General features: G+C 34.5%; 1 protein-coding gene and 1 long non-coding RNA gene across 3 annotated transcripts; both read left to right on the forward strand.

Annotated features, from left to right (window-relative positions):
* Positions 1–5,077: 5,077 nt before the first annotated feature.
* LOC127868914 (protein FAM241B-like) lies at positions 5,078–9,908 on the forward strand. 2 transcript variants are annotated; one of them, XM_052411079.1, is made up of 3 exons: positions 5,078–5,107; positions 7,748–7,844; positions 9,436–9,908. In XM_052411079.1, exons 2-3 carry the CDS (start codon positions 7,764–7,766, stop codon positions 9,775–9,777), a joined length of 423 nt encoding a protein of 140 aa, XP_052267039.1. In that variant the 5' UTR covers positions 5,078–5,107; positions 7,748–7,763; the 3' UTR covers positions 9,778–9,908. The 2 variants fall into 2 exon arrangements, with proteins under 2 accessions (XP_052267039.1, XP_052267038.1); XM_052411078.1 differs by having other exon boundaries at positions 5,105–5,241.
* A 26-nt stretch (positions 9,909–9,934) lies between these two features.
* Positions 9,935–15,860, forward strand: LOC127868918 (uncharacterized). Its single transcript, XR_008044305.1, has 3 exons — positions 9,935–12,537; positions 12,959–13,099; positions 13,777–15,860. It is a non-coding gene; the product is annotated as an uncharacterized LOC127868918 (long non-coding RNA).
* The last annotated feature ends 3,654 nt before the right edge of the window (positions 15,861–19,514 follow it).

Consider the following 19,514-nt stretch of genomic DNA (forward strand, 5'->3'; position numbering starts at 1 on the left):
CAATATTACTGGAAAAGACCAAATATTCCAAAATTTATAGAGTAAATGCAATCTGATAACCAAACAATTAACAGAAATTTAGCAAATTATGTTCATAAAGCATTTATTCAAAGAAATGTCTATAAATATTATTTTGAGTAAGTTACATGTCAGAAAAGTTGACTTTTCGCTGTCAATAGCGCTATTTATGTTAACATTATGTTGAAATACATGTACCCTTTTAACAATGTATGTATAGAACATAATATAGTTTGAATATGATCAATCATGTCATGAACTTGTATTTATTGATGACCACTTGCATGCATTTTGTTTGTATAAATATACATTTATATATTCAACATACATGTGTACTCATGGACTGTAATGTCTAATGTATCTTGAATAAACCATTAAACCATGACCAAAAAAGAATTGTGACGGTTTTTGTTGTGTTTTTTTCCTTACTGTAGTGTAGATAATGCTTTCCAGTAGTGTAGTGTAAACAGTGCATGGTGCCCGTTATTTGACAGGAGTGTTAAATCAATAACCCGTACGAAATGTTCCGCCCGGAATCGGCACGGAATCGCAAACTAAATTCCGGGCGTAAAACATATTTCCGGGCGTATTTTTCTATATATGATTTTAAGAAGAGCGGCGGATTCCGGGCGTAATCAGGGCGGAAAACAGGGGCGAAATATGTAAATGAGGTGGGACGGAATTTTAAATTACGGGCGGAAAGCAGTTTATGGTCGGAATTCAGATTACAGGCGGAATGTTAAAATTACGGGCGTAACTTAGATTACGGGCGTAATTTAGATACCGGGCGGAAATCGGATTACATGCATATTGTAAATATACCCATATAAGGACAGGCCATTTGAAAAAACAAAAGGCGATCGCAAAAGCTCACCATGAGCACTTTGTGCTCAGGTCAGCTAAAAACTAGTCAAAATTATGACAAGATACATTTAACATAGTATCTTTACATTTATTTTAGAATAATACATTTTAAAAACATGAATCACCATTTTATACTTCTGCAAATGCAGAACAAATGCTGAAAATCCCCGCATTTTTTCCGCAGTCACAAAAAATGTGGAACTTAAGCGGAAAATGATCGCATTTTCGTTCCGCATTTTGATGATACTTTTAAGATACAATGTAGCTTTAAAAGACAAACAACAAAAATATTCAATATATTTACATAAAAAATAATTTGATAGACACGCACTTTTTAAAAAACAAACTGTTCTTATACACGGCCAAAATAAAAAAGTTCACTCTTTCACATTGAATGCGTTTTTTAAACTGCTTTCTTGAGTAGGAATTCCTCTCTATCACAGTATTGTTCAGGTCCACGATTCTCCCCCATTCTATGTCATAATCTGAAATGCAATTTGATATTTAGTACAACTACAGTTCACCTATTGCAAATACTGTTAACAACTTATGTAGAATTAATTGCTTTTTCAAACTTTTTATCTAATCCAGGGCCCCAGCTTGGATTTGAAAAAGACAGGGTCCAAATTTGGCAACTAAGTACACTTTTGAACGTGCTTAGATATTTATCCCTGTGGAATATTTTCAAATAACATGTGCTATATATGCGCATATTATTTAATATTACATGCATTTTCATTAAAAAAAAAAAATTTTAATTGATAAAACTAGTTTCACTGTTAAAATAAATAAGTTTATTGAAAATTCATTGAATATTCTGTAAAATAATGTGATCAGAACCAATTAAAAACATGTTGGGGGTCAAAGGGGGCAGGTTTGGAGCTTAGTGCGGCAAGGTACTGAGACACCCTGTTATTGACAGGCCTAGCCCTGAGGATCACTAATCGTATAGTTCGAATTAATCTTTATTTTGAACTTAACTATATCAAGCTAATAATACAATAACTTGTATAGTAAAATTGTGATTTACCTATCAACAAATCCAGCTTTCCTTTGTCAAGGACCGCTTTGTGCTCATCATCCGGGCGCGCACACAGAGCAAATATAAAGAAGTTCATTTTTTCACACTCATGTTTTTTTCAACACTGTGCTTTCTTGCAAACAAATTCTTCAATTTGTGATGTGGCTTTTGAGGTCCGAGAAGGGAAAATTTGATATGCCACCAGCAACCTTTCTCCCTAATCCTATGACATAATCTGAAAATGAAATGTTAATTTAAGTACTTACTATATATTTTAAAGAAATTTGTGTATTTCATTTTAGTTTCAAACTGTGTTGTTTTTCCTTGATGCCCGTCTACTTTTCATCATCCTTTTACATTTCCCACTGGGACAGTACACAAATACAATTACAATTATATCAGTTAATAATCTAAATAATAGAGGAATGAAGGAGTAAAAATACAAACCTTTTATGCTGTTCTGCAGTATTCCAAAAAACACAGGAATTTGGTGCTCAGACCAAATCACAGTTAAACCAGCCAGTTTGAACCTCTTTTGCAACAAACTTATAATTGTTCATTTCCACATTATATGTATTAAATACAAATTGTTTTTGACACAGTACTCCCTGCAAGACATTTTTTCACTACAGTTTAGTCCTCATTTTGCTCAAGCATTATACTGACAATTTAGTTCAGTCAGTAATTTGCTTAACCGCTCAAATGTTTTCAAACAGCAACTTCTAACACTCACTTCCTGTACCACTGAACACATCCACTGAAGCCTGATAAGCCCAGATGGTTTATAAACATGTACAGATGTGACTCAGTGTTTGGTGAGTATTGAATGGGCAGCACAATACCTGAGATCAACTCAGCTGGTTGTCAGTGTTTACTGAGATTAAATTAACATTGGTATATTTATGTACATGTTTATGGTCTTTTCAGACTGAAGAAATCTTAACTACTATAAAAAATTTTTATAGAGTAACATGCAGAGAAACTGCATTCATATTGATGATATAAACAAATAATATTAAACTAGACTGTTGTGTGTTTAATGTTAAAGGAAACCTTAAAATGATGAAAACATTACCAAGTCTTGTTCTTTATTAAACTTTACAGTCATTATTGTAATTATGAAATAATAATTAAAAAGGAGCAAAATTTTCAAAAAAGAAGAAAAATTAAAGGAGTGAACGAAAAAAATAAGTGCAAATAGATTTTTAATGCATGGTCATCCCTCAGACTTAAAATTATAAGTCGAAACTGTAAAAGTCAGCAATATATAAAATATATTTAATTAAAATGTGTTATTGTTATCTCCTAATTATTTTTTTTTTACCAGCAATATTGCCAATAATAATGCAAAATCTAAGAGTATAATTCATGATCACAAGTTCACAAGTCTGTCTCCTTTTCAGCTTCTCACAAATTAAGTAGCAATACTACAAAATATGTTTTAGAATCTAAACATGAAAATCATAAATTAGATCAAAGCTTTATGCTGAATTAATTATGCTGTGACTGAAATAGTTGTGTCTATAATGAATGTTCATTGATTGTACAAATGTATAAATAAAATTAAATATTTTTATTTAAAAACGTTTATTAAGTTATCAGTTACTGGTAATATTTTGTTCGGTACTTTGGTTTAAATTAAATTTATTAAGTTATTGTTCAGCTTCATAGAAATTTGCTAAGTCCAATATTACTCTCTGTAAAAACTACTAAGTTCAAAATTCACAAATATTTTATAAGAATGAAATTCTGCCCCACGAAAGAAACAAAGTGCAAAATTCCGTCCACAAATCTCCATCATACAAATTCTAAGTATAAAAATACGCCCGGATTTGTTTTACGCCCGGAAAAAACAGTTGAATTACGCCCAGAAATAATTTTAGTTCCGGGCGTAAAACTCATTCCACCAGTTGTACGGGCGTAATTCCAACATTACGTGCCAATTCCGCCCCGATTACGCCCGGAATCCGCCCCATTATTTCGTACGGGAAGTTAGGAAATTTTAATTTACCCATGAATGCAAACCAAACCAAAAGCAAACATAAAACCAACGGTGGCGGTTTTTTCTCTTGTCTATCGCATGCTCTCTTATATTCTTCACATTATAGTGCATGCTATTTGATATATATGGGCGACGAGTTAACAGTCCAATTTAAGAAGGAAGCTGCATACCTACTCTGCAATTTGCTTGATTCTCACTTACTGCTCATATATCTGGTTATTAATGTGTGTGTTTAAATTGATTTTACTAATACTGTTAACACTAACCAAACTGACTAACATGTCTTCCGCGAGGGACGTTAAACGGGGGTGGAGTGTATCGGTGCTCTAAACCGGGCACTTAAAAGAACCAAGAACGCCTCTGGAAGTGGGGCGTTTCCTGTATCCCGCTCGAACCCCCACTAACACCTCTCCTGGGGCGGATAGCTCAATAAAATCACACTCAATTCAGTCAACAAACTATAAACAAAAATTCATAAATGGTAATAATTATAATAATGATAATAATAATGGTTGCGATAATAATGGTTATTATGTGAATGATGGTTATGTTAGTGTTGGTGATGATTATGATGCGGGGGGGGGGTAATGATGATGATGATAAAAATACTAGTTATGGATATAATAGGTCAAATTTTATTAACTTAACGAAAGATATACCTAATTATATATCTTTTTAATATTTTAACGGATCTCCTATGATTAACGTTTTTTATTATTGTAATATTATTCTCCTTTTCTTTTATACCAGTGAACGATAAGGTCTCATTGGCCACCGTGCACTGGTGTATTTGTATTTAAAAAAAAATAAGCCTTCGGCGAAAGCCCGAGCAGTTGGGGTAAATTTGACCTACTTTGGCTCAAAATTAATCTTTTGCCACTGAAATGTCACAGGGGCAGGTCCGCAAATAAGGCAGTCGTGAAGACGCAGCGAGACCTGTAAATTAACTCTGACATTCACACACACATATTTAAGGGATTCGATCGTGAACACCTGCCCTACCATTATCTCCGAAAGATAAAACCCGAACAATAGTTTAAAGTGTAAAACATGCCTTCGAGTCAACTATGATATTTTTTAGAGAGTACAGCCTACATGAAACGATTATTTAGTATACTGTAACCAATACCCGTAGTTTAGACAAACATTATTCAAGCGCATGTGAAAACCAAACGTTTGTGTGCGATGATGAGAGATACGTAGTATTAAAAATTGTTAATTATTATTTTTTTTAACTAATGCATGTTATTTCTAGTAAAATATAATTAAGCCTTATTACTAATGTAAACAGTTGTTCGTATTTCATGAAAAAGCGGCTCAAGTGCTCACTATAAAGGTGAGTTCAACTCAGATTATCAAATATGTTTATTTCGGATAGTTGTTTTCGGAAGCTCTTTATGAGGCTTAGTTTGAGGTCACTCCAGTGTAGTCCAACTTGTTGACGCTCTAAAATATTAAACTACTCTTTATATTGGTAATATCTGGAGCATACAACGGGGGAAGACCAAAACAATGGTGGAAAGTTTTCCTTCTTTGTCTATATTGTTGCGCAAGTATTTTGTGCGCAACATTTTAGCCCCGATATCAGACAGTTAATATAAAAGGATTGCAATAATATTTACATACATGTGTAGATAATTCATTTCTCGATAATGTTCTGTAAGACTTGTGTAATGATACTTTGAATTTTGCATGCCTGAGCAATTTAAATCCAACCACTATTTAAATTTTCAATATCTCTCGATTCGCTCGCTGTGTAGATATTTATCGATAACACATTCTCGATGTTAACCGTGTGTTTTAAATGTTAAGAATGAACGGCGGAAAACACAGTTTGCGTTGGTCTGTTGTTACCGCAGAGTGTTACATAGTAGAGCGATGTTACTTTTCTGGATTAATTGAGCATTGTTGTTTTTTCTTAAGTGACAATTAAAAACTTGCAAGTTCTGAAATAAATAGCATCTTTTATTAGTATACTATACATAAATTATAGCGATACAGATCGTACATTATACCGTCCTATGTAACGTAGAATGTACATACATGCAACAACACAGACAGAGGTGTGAAAAAGACATGTATACAAAGTTGATGAAATTAAGAAGAGTGAATAGAAACTGCACCATATCTGTTTTGAACATATGCTTATTAAATCGACAAAGATGAGCATACTAGATCTACTTCGGTAAAAGTCGATGTTGAAAACTCATGTTAAATAAAGTTAACACGTTACAACGAAATGCCTTCTTCTGATTGGTTCATATTTAAATCTGTTTCATAGCATGGCGAGAGGAAACTAAGTGATTTTATTGCGATTTAAGCAGAAGTTTAACTGAAGAATTAATGCTTTTCTAACTTCAATTCCACGATATTTGAGGTAAAAATGGACTTCTTAACTAAAACTTTATGAGTTGGTTATGTTTTTTTGCAATGTGACACAAATTGATGAACATTTAAACTATCTGGTTTCCACCATGTAATTGGTCCTTGGCTGATAAGACGTTCCAAAGAATTTAGCCCATATAAAAAGTATCTCTAAATTCTTTGAGCGACTTATTAATAAGACTAACTCCAGTGCATATTAAGGTCTCATTTCCAACATGCATGGGTTTTCTTTGAATTCAAATTATTTCTGGGCAGAAAGGATAATATGATGTTGAATCAAAATGATTTTTTTTGTCATACCAGTTCACAAGCCGGACATGGTGTCAATGGGCAGGCTCTCACATATTGCAGTCTCAGAAAGACATGTAAATACTAAACGCACTGCATAACACTCACATGGCTGTCTGGACTGTGGTGTTCACACTCACTTCTTGTTAATTTTTGCTTCCATAACTTAAAATAAATTTGTAAAACAAAGTGTTATGATACAACCCTAGAATGTCCCTCCTGGATTAAACACTTAAAATTGAGGCCTGTGAAATGAACAACTTGCCTGTAAATTATTTCTTTTCGTAGGCCAATCTGTAAATTGTGACGCCCTTTCGCCATGTCTGTGAAAGCATGATTGAACATATGAATCAAATCATGTTTGTCTGTTTCCATGTTGGCTTCAGAATAACCACCAGGATATTTGCATGCATGTATTAAAAAGTTTATGATGTCCTACTGTACCAGGGTCTAATTATGTGGAACTTCAGTGTGTTCCCAAGTACTCCTACCTGTTTAAATCACTGGACTCATGCAAGTTGCATGAATTTATTTAGAGTTTAGTTACCAGCATAGCATCAATATCAGTCTCAAGTGCATTATGTAGTAATGATAATGCAATTAGGCACAGAAGGACCACAAGAACCACTTACAGGCAAAGTTAATTAATCAACCAAGTTTCACTTATCATCTGATCCTGGTTGTGAAAAAATTGGGTTTAATGCACATGTATTTAGTGTCATCCCAGATTAGTCTGCACAATCTGCAAAGGCTAATCAGGGACTACTCTTTCAGCTTACACTGGATTTTTGTTTAGAAGATACTTCCTTTGAACAAAAAATACCATGTTTGTGGGGTACAGATTAGCATTTGGAGACTGCATAGGCTTATCAGGTACAACAAATTATCCGCATGCATTCAGCCCAGTTTTCACAGAGCTCATTGGCATTGAGTTGTGTGAATTTGACCTTTTAAGCTGTTTCGCTGTCAAATTTATTCTTTAAATATTTATCCTTTCTTCTCTAAATGTTTGACATATTAGGCCAAGTTCAATAAGGAGCCCAATTTTTTAAGGGAAATGGTTGGTTTATAGCCCTTTGTTTCTGAAGCTTAAAAGCTTTAACATGTTGCTGCTTATCATTCTAGCATCTTAGTCTTCATTCATTCACTTATATTGTTTTCTTTCCCAGATAGAAAATAAACAGTATGGTGCGCATCCTCAAGAATGGAGAGATTGTAGATGACAGTGACCCTCGGGCACAACATGGTAGTCCAAGGCAGCAACAGGTAAAGTATTGTTCACTATTACAAACAGAAGCTTTTTATTGTCAATCAGAGCCTGACATGAAACTTGCCAATTTAACTTTAGAAAATACACATGAACACATATTATTGTAACACATTCTCTGATGATATCATTTTAAAATAAAGTTTTCATTTGAGTAGTTGGCATTTGTAAGAATCAATTTAATATCCACATTATCTTTGTTTATCAGTCAACAAACAATGCTTTGTTAATGCCCTTGTGGTTTAGTTCTTATATTTATGCCCCCCTGTGAAGAAGAGGGGGAATATTGTTTTGCACATGTCGGTCCATCGTTCTGTCGGTCCGTTGGTCTGTCGGTCCGTCCGTCCACCAGATGGTTTCAGGATGATAACTCAAGAACGCTTAGGCCTAGGAACATGAAACTTCATAGGTACATTGATCATGACTGTCAGATGACCCCTATTGATTTTCAGGTCACTGGGTCAAAGGTCAAGGTCACAGTGACTCGAAATAGTAAAATGGTTTCCGGATGATAACTCAAGAATGCTTAGATCTAGGATCATGAAACTTCATTGGTAAATTGATCATGACTGGCAGATGCCCCCTATTGATTTTCAGGTCACTGGGTCAAAGGTCAAGGTCACAGTGACTCGAAATAGTAAAATGGTTTCCTGATGGTAACTCAAGAATGCTTAGGCCTAGGATCATGAAACTTCATGGGTACATTGATCATGACTGGCAGATGATCCCTATTGATTTTCAGGTCACTAGGTCAAAGGTCAAGGTCACAGTGGCTCGAAACAGTAAACTGGTTTCTGGACGATAACTCAAGAATGCTTACGCCTAGGATCATGAAACTTCATAGGAACATTGATCATTACTGGCAGATGACCCCTATTGATTTTCAGGTCACTAGGTTAATGGTAAAGGTCAAAGTGACTCGAAACAGTAAAATGGTTTCCGGATGATAACTCAAGAATGCTTACGCCTAGGATCATGAAACTTCATAGGAACATTGATCATGACTGGCAAATGAAACCTATTGATTATCAGGTTACTAGGTCAAAGGTCAAGGTCACAGTGACTCGAAATAGTAAAATGGTTTCCGGATGATAACTCAAGAATGCTTACACCTTAGTAGGATCATGAAACTTCATAGGTACATTGATCATGACTGGCAGATGACCCCTATTAGTTTTCAGGTAACTAGGGCAAAGGTCAAGGTCACAGTGACAAAAAACATATTCACACAATGGCTGCCACTACAACTGACAGCCCATATGGAGGGCATGCATGTTTTACAAACAGCCCTTGTTGAGAAACGAAAATCATTGTTTGTTGATTGACAGATAAATAATAATGAAATTATTTCTGAAATCAACAAACATAATTTCAATTGACCTAAACATTGATTGAACAGTTTTATAAATATAATCAAATAAAAACATTTATTGTCATGTACATTTGGAAGTTCTATAAATATTTTTGATGTTCTATAAATAGAAAAAACTCAGGGTCAAACTGAGCTTTTAACATTTGATGCTTTTTCAACTTGTTCAATAACAAGTAAGCTGTCTAAGTAATTGATGTCCTGTATTATTTTTATTTTAGAACACTGGTAGGGTACAACATGAGAGGATGCAGGAGGGAGGCCACTTTTCAGTCTTCGATGAATTCAACACACGGCTGGCTGGTTATGGAGTGCCCAGGTTTAACATTGGATCTCACACTGTGGAACCCATTGTACTGATAGGCTTCATAGTCGCCGGCCTTCTGTTTGGATTGCCTGGTTTGCTTCTGGTTGCAATGCTGTTTGTGATATCAAAACTGAGTACCAGTGGTGGAGGAATTAATTCGTTTCTTGGAGGTCAAGGTCCAAGTGGTCAGGGTGACCCTAGGTCATCAGGGTCAAGGTCAACTCAAGGCTCAGGTCACAGACTGGGAAGATCTTGACCGCAGGATATTCTGCAGTTTTATCAAACTTGGGAAGCAACATGCAGAGCTATAGGAACTTTGGTCAGCATGGGTATAGCCGTAATTTAATGCCTATAAATGAGTGCTGTGCTGTGCATTGGTAACTAAAAGACTAATTTAGTTTGGGTTTAAATTGGGTTTAATACATTTGCATCAAGTGTTGTCCCAGATTAGTCTTTGCAGTCAGCACAGGCTAATTAGGGATAACACTATCCGCCTTACCTGGATTGTTTGGCCAAGAAGAGACTTCCTTCAAACAAACAATACAATGAAGGCGGAAAGTGTCGACCTGATAAGCCTGTGTGGAATGCACAGGCTAATGTTGGACTACACTTTTAGCACATGCACTGCTGTTATCCCAGTTTTCTCAGAGTGTGGCTTAATGGCTGTTACTGCAGTTTTGAATCCCTCATGTCAGATAAAGCAATATTGCTATTCCAATGATATGTATTATTTTTACTTGTTATTAAACAATAATTAAATGTATTCTGTATTTTGATAAACTTTTCCTTTTCAAACAATTAACATCTTTGTTCATAAAAGAAAAATTAAATTGCCAAAGCTGCACTTCCTTCACATTGCTAAAATTTCATTTCCTTCACATAAGAAGCAAATATATTAAGGTGTTCTATTTCATGTAATCATGGTATCAAAAGATCATGTTATTATCATGTGTTGGAGAAAATGGCCAGATATTACTAGTATATCTATATGTATTATATATTGTGTAAAATTCTATTCAACTTTTATGTGTTCTTGTTTATTGTTATGTTCAACAATATTATTGCTTATGATGCAGGAAATGTCAGTTGCTTCCACATGTATTGTAAATATTATGTTTTACGTTAGAAGATGAAATTAATATATCTTACATGTTAATAGTTTGATTGTCACATTATCAACATTTAATTTTAACCTTGAAACTCTAAGTTTGATTGTATTTTTTCCTAAACACGTTATAATTTCCATATGCAACCCATTTGAAGGACAGGAAGTTATTTCACATTAAAAAGGTACTCTCACATATGGATTTTACATGACTTAATCAGATTATACCTGACCACTTTTTAGCTCACCTGATTGCTCAGGTGAGCTTTTGTGACGGGTCTTTGTCCGTCGTCTGTCCGTCCACATTTGTTTGTAAACACTCTAGAGGCCACATTTATTGTCCGATCTTCATGAAACTTGGTCAGAAGCTTTGTCCCAATGAAATCTCGGTCGAGTTCGAAACTGGGTCATGCTGGGTCAAAAACAAGGTCATTAGGTCAAAAAATAGAAAAACCTTGTGAACACTGTAGAAGTCACATTTCATGCCCAATCTTCATGTAACTTTGTCAAAATGTTTGTCTTAATGATATCTTGGTTGAGTTTAAAAGTGGTTCCGATCCGTTGAAAAACATGGCCGCCAGTGGGCTGGGCAGTTTTCCTTATTTGGCTATAGAGAAAAATAGAGAAACCTTGTGAACACTCTAGCAGTCACAAATTTTGACCAATCATCATGAAATTTGGTCAAAACATTGGTTTTATTGATATCTCGGACGAGTTCGAAAATGGTCCAGATCGGTGAAAAACCATGGCCGCCAGGGGTGGGGCAGTTTTCTCTATTTGTATATAGTGAAAACATGTGAACACTCTAGAAGTCACATTTTTGGTCCAATCTTCATGAAATTTGGTCAGGACATGTGTTTTCTCGATATGACGGTTGAGTTTGTAAATGGTTCGGATCGGTAAATAAAAACATTGCCCCCGGAGGAGGCTGCGGGTCATTTTCCTTATATTTATATAGTAAAAAAAGCTTGTGAACACTCTAGAAGTCACTTTTTTTGCCTTATCATCATAATTTTTTTCTAGACATCGATTTTTATAGATATCTCGGACGTGTTTGAAAATGGTCATGATGGGTGGAAAAACATGGCCGCCAGGGGTGGGACAGTTTTCTCTATATGTATTTAGTGAAAACATGTGAACAGTATAGAAGACACATTTTTTGCCCAATCTTCATGAAATTTGGTTAGAACATATGTTTCCTGGATACGACAGTTGAGTTTGAAAATGGTTTGGATCGGTAAAAAAGCATGGCCGCTTGTGAACACTCTAGTTTCCTGATTTTCTTACAGTTTTGTCTGAGCTTTCCTCTTCCTTCCTGCTGGTTTACCTCTTCCTGACATTTTGTGATGCTTTTGTTATATAACTAAGAAATATCTCTGCAGATTAATGTAGATTTTTATGCCCCCCAGATCGAATGATGGGGGCATATTGTTTTTTGCCCGTCATTCTGTCCCAAAACTTTAACCTTGGTTAAAGTTTTGTGATAACTTTTGCAGTATTGAAGATAGCAACTTGATATTTGGCATGCATGTGTATCTCAAGAAGCTGCTTATTTTGAGTGGTGAAAGGTCAAGGTCATCCTTCAAGATCTAAAGTCATAAAATACAATCCAAGGGAAGTAATAAGCTTTAAAAGGGAGATAATTTCTAAACCTGCCAAATGATTATTGAAATTTTATTTCAAAGTGGCGCAATAGGGGGCATTGTGTTTCTGACAAACACATCACTTGTTTAATTTCGATTTGTTTCTGTAGGTTAAATCATTGGAATCCAATGCCAGAAAGGAAGTGATCTCAGAACCTTCTATTTATAGAATGGACAGTAACTCTTACTCATCAACATACTCCACTGCGGGGAATCACGTGGTTTTATTTTGATAGGAAACACGGATAATGGCGGCGTCATTGTCTCGGTAAGAGTATTATTTTTATTTCTTGTACCTAAATGTTTGATTTTAATTTGCTAAGATGTAGCCTATCATATGCGGAATCGAATTCCGCGTGTAATGGTACCTTACATGTCATATATTACTGAGTACTTTTCTCGCTTACCATTTGAATTTATTTAAAAGTGAATATTTTTAAATGATAGTTTTCACGGAATAAAGGCGTTGTGTAATATATTTCATAAAATTAACATAGGTCATACCACAAAATTGCAGGAGAAATTCGAGAAACATCATCTAGAATGTGTACGATATTCTTGACGGCTTACCAATCAATATGTAAAAAAATAAACGCGTAAATAAAAAATGATATGTTACACGGATTAAAATATTTATGATATGTTTCACGTAACAATTGTTAAAGAGCTAGGTAAATATTTATTTCCAGACTTGGTTTGTGTAGAATATGCGGCAAGGCTTTTCGAAGCGCCTCAGGAATAAACGATCATGAAAGAAAACATACGGGGGTAGCGCCATACAGATGTTGTGGACGGATGTTCTACAGCAAAGCTAATTTAACAAGGCACATGTAAGATTGTTTGGTGAAAATTAGGCATTTTCAGAAACGTGAGTGAGACAATTCTTTTGTATTATAGCACATATGACTGTTAATGTTTATTGCCGATTATTACGACACATTGCAACCAAAAATTGTTTCGACATTGGTAAAATGTTTACGTTACAATTCTTGCAATTGCTGATGATGGCTCTTACGAAATGTACATACCCGTTGACAAAGCATGGAATGTATACTCAATTGGTACGATGTATTTTCGAAAAAGAAAACCAAAAACACCAGGTTAATTTTTGATTGTGTTTTGTTTTGGTCATTAATGATCCAAAAAACGTTTGACATGTTAAGGTGGATCTATTTCATGGCGGGACTATTTCATGGCGGGACATGAGTTTCAAAACAATACTCAAACTTCGTTGCACCGTTTTTAGTGGCGGATGTGACAAATTGCGTATCTTCTAGAATGGCAAAAGTTAAAAAACATTCGCATTGGATCAAGTTAAATCTACTATCTTTTGCGTCATAAAACGTCAAGTCACTCTATAAAATATGAAATACTGGACCAGTTTTTTAATGGTTTTTACCGCAATATTTTGTATTAAACTACAAAAATGTGAAGCATACAAGTCCGACGTGTCTGTTGTTTTTCCTTGTATGTTTTCTTTTGCAAACTGGTGTTTTCTTTTCTGTAGGTGCGCAGCACATAAGGGAACTAAAGAGTTTGCCTGCGAGACATGTGGGAGGTCGTTCGCAATAATGGCAGACCTAAGAGCGCACATGACACAACACCAAGAAGCAACCTTTAAATGTGACACATGCGGACATGAAATGAGAAGGAGAGACCAGTATGATAATCACATGACTATGCATCTTTGGGCCAAGAAACATGCATTCAAAGCGGGAAGACATATACTCACAAGCCGAATTTGTATAGGCATCAAAAATTGTGCAAACAAGATAACAGTACCAATGCAGTTGCAAGCAATAATACGCCATCAACTAAAGAAAAGGCTGAAACGTGTAAACGCTATTTGTGTTTTATGTTGTTTATTTTTATTTGCAAGTTTTTAATTGTGCAAAAAAATTTAACACAATGTATAATAAGTGATTTACTTCAAGTGATTGTATAGAAATCGGGACTCCTCGGACAATCCCGCCATAACGGCGATCGTCTCTCGGGTGTATTTGGTGGAAGGATATGTCTAACGCCTCTAGGCGGAAGATATTACACCGAAAATATAGTTCGGGTTACACACCAATAAACTTGCACTAAATCAACCGATAACATAGATATATAAGGACCAATATCTTTAAGGAGTAATATAATAGAATATTTATTAATGTTATTGTTTAAAATTAGATATTATTGCATGCAAAATATTCTAATTTTAATGAAATGTTAAGAAAGCCAATAAGTTGTTTATTGAATTGAAAACAACAGAATTATTCAAACTTAAAAGAATCAGTATTTCTTAAATTATATTCATTGCAACATTGCTGATGTTCGGCTGCAGGCAACAAACTTTGAGATTTAATCGATATGTTTATGTTCCATACCATAAATAATCGTACAACACTGTACAGTGAAAACTCTTCGGTGTAATATAACAAATAGTAAACTCCACTTTGGTCCAAATAGCATTATAGTTACCAGCCAGGGAGTCACAAACTGTATATGGACCATAGCCATACGACCCTCAGTGGGGCTATTATCAGTATTGAGACACCTGAAAGGTTTCATGGAATGGAATGAGTGGGGCTTGATTGAATTTGAAAAACGATTTTTTTCTGTACATTTGATGATGGTAACCATACAGTACTTCTGGCAGATATTGTTTATATTTTATCCTAGGCATTTTAATTCCAGATGTTGTTATCCCGGCCAGGCAACTAGCTTTTCAAAGCCTTAAACAATCCAGTGCCATTAAAATTAGGGACAGTGTAACAATGTTCAGTTTGGTAATATTAATATATTAACTTTGCCCTTGGAAATGAACTCAATTCAGAATGGCCTCTCAAAATAAGACATACTGTATTGGAAATGTTAAAACTGAGCAGTGGTGTTGTTAAATTTTATAGTATTTATCTTTTAATACACTTTAAGATACATATCACAGGCATGCCCATGGTTTTTGATCGGTACTCTTGAGATGGGAAACAAAAACACTAAAGTTGGTCGACAGTGCAGGCAACAATTGTAAAAATATATTTTTCATCCCTGACTGCCATTACTGACATGAAGTAATCTAACTGTAATATGTCTGGAAACAGTGTCAGTCATACTTTTCAAAATATTGATTTATTCATGCATATGTATATATATATGTCATACAAGTACAGATCATACAATACAGTCAATTTACAACATTTAACAATTGGAAAACAATTATCACAGGTTTTGGATCACAATGCATTGATATATCACATTTTGAATATCACAGTCAAAGTTAATCATTTAAATTCAGTTACAAGTAAATAGTCAGTGTATTTGGCAGAGATCTGAAATAAAAAGTAGTTACAAGATGTTGAAATCAAGACATGATATATATACCACAGGATGCGCCATGAAAGGTTTGCAACTTATTTCCAATGGGGCCCTATAGATGGGTGGAAAATGTACAAAAATGGTGGCATTAATATGCATAAAAATATCATTAATATAGTGTTGAGATCAAATAGTAATAAGCATATATTATTAGAGAGCATTAGTTACACAATGTATACTACTATCTTGTCATCACATTTAAATGTACGTACAAATACTTTATTGATGACTTATTTGAACAACAGTAATATATATATATATATATATATATATATATATATATATATATATATATATATATATATATATATATATATATATATATATATATAAACCAATCACATAAAACATTAATTTAAACAATAAGACTACTAGGAACAAATAAAATCAGCATCTTCTTTCAATTTCAATCATATTGTCTGTGAGAGAAGTTTTCACTTTGTTTTCAAATTCATATTTATTCTTTTATAACGATTTTTATATCAGCAGGTAAACAGTTCCAGTCTTTGATCGTTTATAATTAAAAGTAGTGCTGGTAAAACCATTCACTTGAGGACATTGAGGTAAATAAAAGTTGTCTTTACTATGTCTACTGTTATCACTATGTATATCAGTCACTAAACTAAAATTATTATACAAAATAGGTCATGTTAGAAGGACATTTCTTGTTAACAATTTTATAAACATGGTTGAGTGTTATTTGCTTTACTCTGTTTTGAACATTTAACCAACCAATACTACTAAAATCTTTAACTTTCAGAGATCTTCTAGAGTCATATCCATGAATAAATTTAACAACTTTATTCTGTACAACTTGTAATCTATTTTTTAACTGTGTGAGTGTTATAATTTTAAATGTTTGTCTGTTCCATATTGTTTTAAAATTTAGTTCTCTGGTATAAAGATAATACAGTAAAATTTCGTTCTCTGACATTGAGATAAAACAGTAAAATATTAAAGAAATACAAACCAAAGTCTTATATTTTCTTACCTTATTATTTGTCTAGATATGCTTTAAATCTCACCACAGGCGTTATAGGATTTAAACAATTTCCGGAGGAGGTCCCCGCACACACACCCCGTTTTTATGTAACATATTCAGGCCTACAGCTCAAAAAATGCTAGTTACGCCCCTGAAGAATCTTATTCTTGAGTTCACCTTTTTAATAATATTATTAACAATAGATGTAGCAGAAAGATCAGTGTCGAATATTGAACCAAGGTGTTCAACAGATTATTGAGAAACAATAGTGTGATCATTACATTTTACATTAAAATTATGAAGTTTAGATAATTTCCTTTTGGAACCGAACACTATACATTCAGTTTTTCCAAGGCGTAAAGACAGTTTGTTATCCACTAACCATTTAATACAATTTTCAAGTTCTTTACAAAAAACACTACTGATGATACTAGGATCTTTGTGAAAATAAAGGATTTCACTTTCATCAGCATAAAGAATAAGTTTACATAAATACAATAATCAAAAATCACTAATATCCTATATCAGTGTTAAGGCATAATGAAATGGAAATGGGTGTGACAAGTAACAAGAACCCTACACACTAATTATTTACATCACAAAACATCTGATATCTACAATTACTGGATATAATATATATGTTGAAAGTTAATATAAAGAGGACAATACAAAAGAATGTACTAAAGTAGTAATAAAGACAAAACAACCAGTTTACAATGTTAAGATTTATGCAGTTGTTGGCAATAAGAGAACAATTACCATTCTTAACTTTGAATTTTGCAACTTTGAGCTATATAAGTGCCCAATGTTTACACTCAGTGAATGTTTAAAACCAACTTTTATGTGCTAACTGTCTGTCCGAAAACTTACACATTTCCTATAACTTTTGCAATATTGAAGATAGCAACTTGATATTTGGCATACATGTGTATCTCATGGAGCTGCACATTTTGAGTACTGAAAGGTCAAGGTAATCCTTAAAGGTCAAATATACGGCTTCAAAGCGGCGCAATAGGGGGCATTATGTTTCTGACAAACACATCTCTTGTTTTTACATGAAAAACCACAGACATTGTTGGAATTTGCCACATATTAGGCATTGTGTATACATTTTTAAACTCAATTTTCCACACAATGAAACAACTTTTTAAAAAGGCACCAACAAATGTTCCTCCATCCCCTTTGCACGCTAAACAAAGAATCAGTTTTTAGCTCCACGGGCCAAATTTGTTAAAATTATGCCCCTGGGTTAAGTTTGACCCTGCGCCGAGGGTCACAACATTGAACATATGCTTATATAAGGCCTATTTTGTGAAAACTTTAAAAACTTCTTGTCCATAACTGTATGGCATAGGGCTACCAAATTTGGTATGTAGTGACATGTAATAGTTCTCTACTTAGTTTGTGCAAATTATGCCCCTGGTGTCAAATTTGAAACTGCCCTGGAGATCACAAAATTGAATATATGCTTATTAAGGACTTAAACTTTCTTGTCCATTACAATCAGGCTTAGGGCTACCAAATTTGGTATGTAGTGACATCTTATAGTCCTCTACCAAGTTTGTTCAAATAATGCCCCTGGGGTCAAATTTGACCCTGCCCTGGGGGTCACAAAATTGAACATACGCTTATATGGAGCCTTTTTATAGATCTCTACCAAATTTTTTCAAATTTTATCCCTGGGGTCAAATTTGACCCTGCCCCGGGGGGTCACAAAATTGAACATATGCTTATATAAGGCCTATTTTGTGAAAACTTCAAATATATTCTTGTCGCTAACCATCCGGCCTAGGGCTATCAAATTTGGTATGTAGTGACATCTAACAGTCCTCTACCAAATTTGTTCAAATTTTATCCCTGGGGTCAAATTTGACCCTGCCCCGGGGGTCACAAAATTGAACATATGCTTATATAATGCCTATTTTGTGAAAACTTAAAAAAAGTCTTGTCCATAACCATAAGGCCTAGGGCTACACATTTTGTTATGTAGTGACATTGTATAGTCCTCTACTTAGTATGTTTAAATTATGCCCCAGGGGTCAAATTTGACCCTGCCCTGGGGGCCACAAAATCAATTATATGCTAATATAGTGCCTATTTTGTGAAAACTTTAAATATCTTCTTGTCCTTAACCATAAGGCTTAGGGCTACCAAATTTGGTATGCAGTGACATCTAATAGTTTTCTACCAAGTTTGTTCAAATTATGCTCCTTGGGTCAAATTTGACCCTGCCCTGGGGGTCACAAAATTGAACATACGCTTATATGGAGCCTTTTTTGTGTGAAAACTTTCTTGCCCATAAACATTGGGCCTAGGGCTACCAAATTTGGTATGTAGTGACATCTTATAGTTCCCTACCAAATTTGTTCAAATTTTATCCCTGGGGTCAAATTTGACCCTGTGCCGGGGGGTCACAAAATCGAACATATGCTTATATAAGGCATATTTTGTGAAAACTTCAAATATATTCTTGTCCATAACCATCCGGCCTAGGGCTATCTAATTTGGTATTTAGTGATATCAAATAGTCCTCTACCAAATTTGTTTAAATTTGATCCCTGGGGTCAAATTTGACCCTGCCCCGGGGGTCACAAAACTGAACATACGCTGATATGGGGCCTATTTTGTGAAAACTTTAAAAATCTTTTTGTTCATAACCATTGGGCCTAGGGCTACCAAATTTGGTATGTAGTGGCATCTAATAAACCTCTACCAAATTTGTTCAAATAATGCCTCTGGGGTCAACTTTGACCCTGCCCCGGGGGTCACAAAATTGAATAAACGCTTATAAGCGCCTATTTTGTGAAATCTTTAAAAATCTTCTTGTCAAAACCATTCGGACTTCGGCTACCAAATTTGGTATGCAGTAACATCTTATAGTCCTCTACCAAGTTTGTTCAAAT

The sequence above is a fragment of the Dreissena polymorpha genome, chromosome 2 (genome assembly GCF_020536995.1).
Source record: "Dreissena polymorpha isolate Duluth1 chromosome 2, UMN_Dpol_1.0, whole genome shotgun sequence".
Lineage (NCBI taxonomy): Eukaryota > Metazoa > Mollusca > Bivalvia > Myida > Dreissenidae > Dreissena > Dreissena polymorpha.